Here is a 6,959-nt window from a genome sequence, read left to right as displayed (position 1 = left end):
TCCGGGAGATTAATACAGTTGCCTCAAACTGAGGCTCGAAATCAACCAATCAAAGATGACTATGTGGATGCAAATTGTGACGCTTAGCCCCATGGCCTGAAGAAGACTAGCACTAAGCAACTGAAACGTCGCGATTTAAATCTAAGGTGGCTACTTCATGAGACCCGTAAACGATTATATACTATGTTTAAGAAATGATTGTTGGCATCATTTTTATTTATCAGACATTAACGAATGTATAGATGAAGACTTGTACAACTGCACGGACGAGTTTCACAAGTGCGTCAACACTCGTGGATCGTACAAGTGCGAATGTGATCAGAATCTTTACTTTATTGACGGAAAATGCAGAGGTAACGGCAAAAGTAATTTTAAAATTACTTTTTAACGTTATTGCGATAACAATAGAAACCCAAAAATTAAGAGAAAGCTAAAGGCAGAGTGAAGCGGAAGGAGTCTTGGCGAAAAGTGGTGTTGAATGTGTCCCGTTCTCAAGTTCATTTGCTAGTCAGACTTCAGATAGATACGAACTTTGAAAAACAATGACACACGAACACATAATCCACTAGGATTATCGAAAAGACTGGCAAAGGTTTTGCCATTCTTATTACCTTTTCGTCACTCAATCCTTGGCTGAGTCAATGGGTTTCTAACTCTCTAAATCTGGAAGACCATTTGAATAAAGTCAAAGCTTCTCTTTTGACCAGTAGTCTGCTGTGATGCTGTTTATTATGCTGCATAAGGTGAATCCAACTTATTTCTGTCTGGAAGAAACCTTTAAGGGTGCCATTTAAATGTCTTTCTGGTAATACTGTTTGTTTCTTTAATGTGTTTCTTCGTTTTTGTTATGTCTCATTTCCGATACATAGAAATTACGAACCAATATTTCACTCTTGATGTGAATTTCTTGCCAACTGTGGAGACGTGATTAGTTTGCAAATAGCACAAAAACATATTTAAACTTGTCAAACCGGTTGAGATAAAAATTGGCCATGCGTTATGGCCGATTTTATCAACTATATCCAATAACGTATATAACATGCGTGAATAAGTAACCTTGTAGTCACATGCTAAGGAGGCTAAAGGATATTGCTTTCCTTAGGCCTGGACAAGAACGAGACTGCTCCAACCCCAACGCTTCCTACGCCACGATTGCCGGCAACGAAAGAACGGGAGCAGGCTGTGCAGATCTCAATTGCAACTCAGGACAATGTGAGTAAAAGGGCGTCGTAAGCCATGAGTATGATGTCGCCAAAACTCTCCTTACTCAAATAAATCTAAGATACTTGTCATAACTCCCTGATTTAATGACAAAAAATTATTTGATCTTCTCCTTACATAGTTTAAATGGGATTTCAAAACTGACGAGTCTTTCAAAAGAAAAATGGCGTCTGTCACCTCAGAGTTCTGTACCGAGAACAGGACAGAATGTGCGTTGAAAGAGTCAAGGCGAAAAAGGTAACCTTTTGGATGATTTTTCTTTAACATACAAACATATGCAGGTGGTTTTATTTAACGACTGTGCCCCCTAATACTAATGTATTTTGCGCAGTTTTTGACTATGCAGGCAAAGCAGATCTTAGTTACGGGTTTTGAAATCCAAGAAGAAACCACGTATTTTTCAGTTACAAATAGACTACAAAAACTAGAATCGTATTTTACTCAGGGATAGTATTGCGATCTTCCTGGAAAACCGAAATTTAAAAAAAAATGGAAAAAATTGATGCTGAGTAGTCTGTAAACAAGAACACAATCGGGGATAAGGAAAGGTTTTCTGATCACAGTCTCAGTTTATGACCGAAAGTGTTTAAGAACCGGTCATTATTTATTGCCTTTGGGGGGGCATTGTAGGATTTTGCTATGAATCTTATTTTCATGCACTTCCAAATGGACATCATATTTTCCTTTACACAACCGCCCCGTCACCTCTTTTATCTTTGGGTCTTCTCAGATGGTTGAAGATAAGAAAACTGCCACGTGCTATGAAATTCTCTAGCTTACACTGACTACAAATGACCCAAATTTCGAGTGTCGCAGCTAGTACGGCTAAGAATCCGACATGAAACTCATCATTATACTCAGTACACGATGAAAACAAATGATCTTAAATTTGTATCACCCCCTCCCCCCTTTCTGTCTCAGCTAAACTCCCAACTAAACTCAGCCCCTTTCGTTCACCTCAAAATCCAGTGGAACCCCACATCACCATTTCTCCGTCCCTTGCCCAGGCGATAAATAATGATCGGTATGTTGGTAGTAGGGACAGAGACAATAATGCCTGGACTAAGCCTGAAACAGTCTTCGTTATTTATTTATTTACTTATTTATTTATTTATTATCAGACGCGCACTCTTTACGGATCTGTACACCGCTGACCAAGTTCACCTCCTGCCTAGTTACCCTAGCAACGCTTCCGACTCTCTCCTGGTGGCTTTTTATGTGCAGCAGCCCCTGGGACTTTTTATTGGTAATGACTCTGTACTTCCTGGCACCACACTACTTAACATTGTCATATTGTACAAACCAGAGCTTGAAGGCGCTATTGGAGCAAACATTTCGGATGTGAAAGCTTTATTCACTGCACCCACAACGGCGTCACCAACACAGAAACCAGTGGAGCCTAGCAGCAGTGAAAACTGGAAATGGATTGCGATTGGTGTTAGTGTTGGAGTGGTCGTCCTCATTTTGTTCATTAGTATCGTGGTTTGGTGGTAAGTTACCCACACTTGGCGGCTAAGGAGCATTTTCTTTATCAGAATTAAACTTAGAATAAAAGTAACTTGTCAACTAACACAAAAGCCTGGGCCCAGTTGTTCAAGGCCGAATAAGCTAATCCTGGGTTAAAGTAATGTGATAAAAGCCCGCAATCTGATAGGTGGAATTAGTTGGCGAGTCCCACCGACAGACATACAAAATCACGGGAGCTGGTACCCCCAGGCGAAGGACGGTAAATTTAATCACCGATATCTATCGGTGAGTTATTTCGCCGATCGTGGCGAAATAGCGTTTGTTCATAGCGTCTACCTCCCTCTTCCACCTAAGTTAATGTTGTGTTTAAAAACCGAAGGAGATGTGCGTGTTGACCTGTTCAAGCAACAAACATTCTTTGTTCTCTTTATTTTTAGCATGAAACAGAAACGCAAAGTTGCAGTCAAACCGGCCACGGGAGATTATCTTGAAGAAGCGGTCATCATGGAAAGTTACAAACCAGGAACTTCTCACGAACGTGAGACAGCCTGGGAAACAGTCACTTAGAATTGACCTGACCTGACTTTCCTTAGAAATGTAACAAGAAAAAGATTAATAATAATAATAATAATAATAATAATAATAATAATAATAATAATAATAATAATAAAAATAATAATAATAATAATAATTATAATAAATAATAATAATAATAATAATAATAATAATAGTAATAATCGTAATGCAGAAATGTGCGGCACTGCTACAGAGTCAACCACTTATGTGCTGTGTGCTTGCCCAAAGATCGCACAAAGTCTCTATAAAGCGAGACATGACAGATCGTTAAGACCTATCTATCACCGCCTACTAGGAAAGTACAACTTTCAGGAGAGCGACAATGAAAAACCATGGTACCAACAAAGGCCACCCTCTGCAGTAATGGAGAATGGAAACGCAAAAATTCTTTGGGATGTACCTTTCCAACTTCAAAAGGCACCAGAAAATGGAGCAAATAAAATAGACATGGCAGTATACAACAAACAGACTAATAACTGGACAGTACTTGAAGGCACTGTCTGCCAAGTTGGCACAATTGCAGACAAAACAGCTAAGAAACAGGAAACATACACAGAACTACGTGCAGGCATCAAACAACTTTATAAAAACACAAGCGTAAACAAATCAATATTGTTTTCGACTTTCTCGGAGGCTACCATGAGGAGTTAAGGAAAGGACTAAGCTCAATAACGAACACTGACAAAGCTGTCGTTATGAACGCTGTCAGAAATGGATTACCTGCCAGAACGCAAAAATATTTAAAAAGGTCTATGAATACGTATAAACTGTTTGGATGTAATGATAATGATTGAGTGTAACATAACTAGCCCAGACCCGTTTCCGCAAGTTATGTAAATAATTCACGAAAACAAAAATGAAATCTTCAATAATAATAATAATAATAATAATAATAATAATAATAATAATAATAACAATAACAATAACAATAACAATAACAATAACAATAACAATAACAATAACAATAACAATAACAATAACAATAATAATAATAATAATAATAATAATAATAATAATAATAATAATAAAGACAAAATTTAATGAGGGTAACACCAGAAAAGCTAACACAATGCATGGTTAACTAGTGTGGCCCTCGATAAATGTAAAATACGGAATTAAATAAGAAATTTAAGTGACAAATCAAGTTACAAGGTAATCGAACAGGTTTAAAATTAAGTAAAAAAAAGGAAAAAAAACCTAAACATTATCCCTGACTTAAATTTTTTTTCAACTTGTCCAAACTATATGCCCTTGCGTCAACAGATAAGGAGTTCCAGGCATGTACTCCTCTGTACAAGAAAGATCTTTGTCCTGTCTTGGTAGATAGCTTGGGTATTGATAAGTTTCCATTCACGGCCGATCTGGTATTAAATTGATGTTTGTTTTTAACGTATTCAAAGTTCTTTTGTAAATAATCAGGGGTAGACTTGTTAATTATTATGTGCATCAATAAAGTGGTAAAATAATGTACACGTTGGTTTATGGTCATCCATTTTAATCTGTTGAATAACTCAGCCGAAGGGACATACTGGGGGCGCTTGATGTTAAGGACAACTCTGTCTTCATATTTCTGTAGTCTAAGGACCCGATTTCGGTTGTACTGTGATGTTGTTCCCAAAATAACACATGCATAGTCGATGATCGGCTGAATTAGGTTCTTATAAAAAAGGACTGCTTAGCGCACTGTGGTAAATAGATTTTGATAGCTTTTAAGAGATTTTAAAATACGTTTCAGTACTTTACTACAGACTTGATCGATGTGTGAGTTCCACTTTAATTGCTGGTCAAGTACGAGGCCTAAAAGTTTGTGGCTATCTACTTTTTTATCGTTGTTTTGTTGTGAGTTATCTCAACTCCTTGACCATTGTAGACTTGTTGATTTTGGTTTAGTGGCGATAACCATGGATTCCGTTTTTGTAACATTTAAAGCCATTGCATTGTTTATTGTCCATGATGAGATGGGTTTCAAGCAATTTTACAGCTGCTGATTCACGTGTCCAAGAGTTCTACCAGTAACCAATACTGTAGAGTCCATAGAGTCATCTGCGAACATTTGTAATTTCTGGGGGTCGTCCACTGTTTCCAAAGACAAGTCGTTCATAAAGCAATGATGATGATAATGATAATGATAATGATAATGATAATGATAATGATAATGATAATGATAACGATAATGATAATAACAGCCAGAAATAAACCATTTTTAGTAAACCCAGTTATTCACCGGTTACGCAAGTTCAAGAGTTCTGTGTCAAATGAAAACAAACGTAAACAGAACCACAAACACGACATACTCACTAGAACATATTTGACTACTAGCTAGCACATGTTTTACGCATTTATGACTGCAACTCGTAACCCCCAAAAAGGCTTTTTTGTATATGCATGTGTTCTGTCTCGTTTCTCGTATGGCCAAACAGCCAACAGATGTCTTTTTGCACAGTTTATGATTAATAATAATGCGAGAAAGGCAGATGTTGCAAAGGCTATTAGAAAAGGTCTTATCACGGTTTTCGACGCCATATCAGTTGACGAGTAGGCAAACAGGCTTGAAATAACAGTGTTTGTATGGAAATCCGATGTCAAATAATTCTCATAAAACATCACTCCTGAAAAATTCATGAATTGGAAACTTTTGGCACTAGGAAAAGGACTTTAAGAAAAAAAAAATGGAGGGATGTAGCTGTGCAAGAAAGCGTCCAGTCGTGTTTTGAACTTTCCATACATTTGTCTGTAGAGCGAACCAGCCGTGAACTACTACTAAAAATAGTTCGCGGAAAAAAATACAGGGAAATGTATGGAAAGTTCAAAACTACCCGCGCGCATCCATAACTCGATATACGCACGCTAAGCATGAACCAATTCTTAAACATTCTTGGCAAAAAATAGTGCAACCATTGTACATCTATATTGAGGGAAAAAATGCAGGATTGGTAATTCCAAATGATAGTATCTTGTACAAAACATTTTTTTAACTTACAAATTTTAAATTTACTATGATTTTTTGATACATAAATGCATGAATATTCCTTGGATGACTTTCTGTGGATCACCATCTTATTTCAATATAAAACACAAATATCCCAGTAATGTACACAACTAAGCAGTAAGGACAGTATAAAAGGAGACAAAAAAATTCACGCTTTCACAGGAAAAAAGCTCTCCAGTATAACTGAGTGACTTGCTCACGATTAAGTTCATTGTAAGCACAATTAAATTTGCACACCATTTTCTTATGTTTGTCCTTCAGTTATAACGCAAATTATGCCAAAGACAGAAGGAAAAGGAAAATTTAATAAAATTAGTCGAGAATTTTCAAAACGATGCTCAGCAAAGAAATTGTAAACATATGCTAACAAAACGTTTACGTTCGTCTAAATATGCTACAAACAAAGAGCGACAAAAATATTCTTATCAACATTTCGTGGTCGTGCTGTTTGTTTTCGCTTTACAAGCTGCTCGCAAAATCCGTTTGGTAAACACGTGATATCCAACACAACTGACAATCGGAAAGAAAACGAGTGTTTGAATCGTTGTACATAGAAAAATACATGTAACTAATACAACAGGTTTTTAAGGTTATTAAAATTGAAATTCAAGCTTATGTCGACCTTTTTGAAGGGTTGCTTAATTCAAATATGCTCTAGCTACCGCTTGTCCAAGAAGGAATCATGACTTACCACTTTGTTTAGCTC

General features: G+C 36.9%; 1 protein-coding gene across 3 annotated transcripts in view; it reads left to right on the top strand.

The window, feature by feature from the left end:
- LOC146485116 (uncharacterized) overlaps positions 1-4,734 on the top strand; it is a 37,444-nt gene extending 32,710 nt beyond the window's left edge. For all 3 annotated transcript variants that reach the window (XM_085104024.1, XM_085104025.1, XM_085104023.1), the window contains 5 exons: positions 225-353; positions 1,103-1,212; positions 1,343-1,458; positions 2,343-2,711; positions 3,126-4,734. In XM_085104024.1, the coding sequence (XP_084960150.1) occupies positions 225-353; positions 1,103-1,212; positions 1,343-1,458; positions 2,343-2,711; positions 3,126-3,255 (854 nt within the window). In that variant the 3' untranslated portion in view covers positions 3,256-4,734. The remainder of the gene's footprint in view (positions 1-224; positions 354-1,102; positions 1,213-1,342; positions 1,459-2,342; positions 2,712-3,125) is intronic.
- The last annotated feature ends 2,225 nt before the right edge of the window (positions 4,735-6,959 follow it).

Source organism: Pavona decussata, unplaced genomic scaffold (genome assembly GCF_977016875.1).
Source record: "Pavona decussata unplaced genomic scaffold, jaPavDecu1.1 SCAFFOLD_28, whole genome shotgun sequence".
NCBI lineage: Eukaryota > Metazoa > Cnidaria > Anthozoa > Scleractinia > Agariciidae > Pavona > Pavona decussata.
Note: the sequence above shows the minus strand (reverse complement) of the source record. Positions and strands in the feature narration are given on the sequence as shown.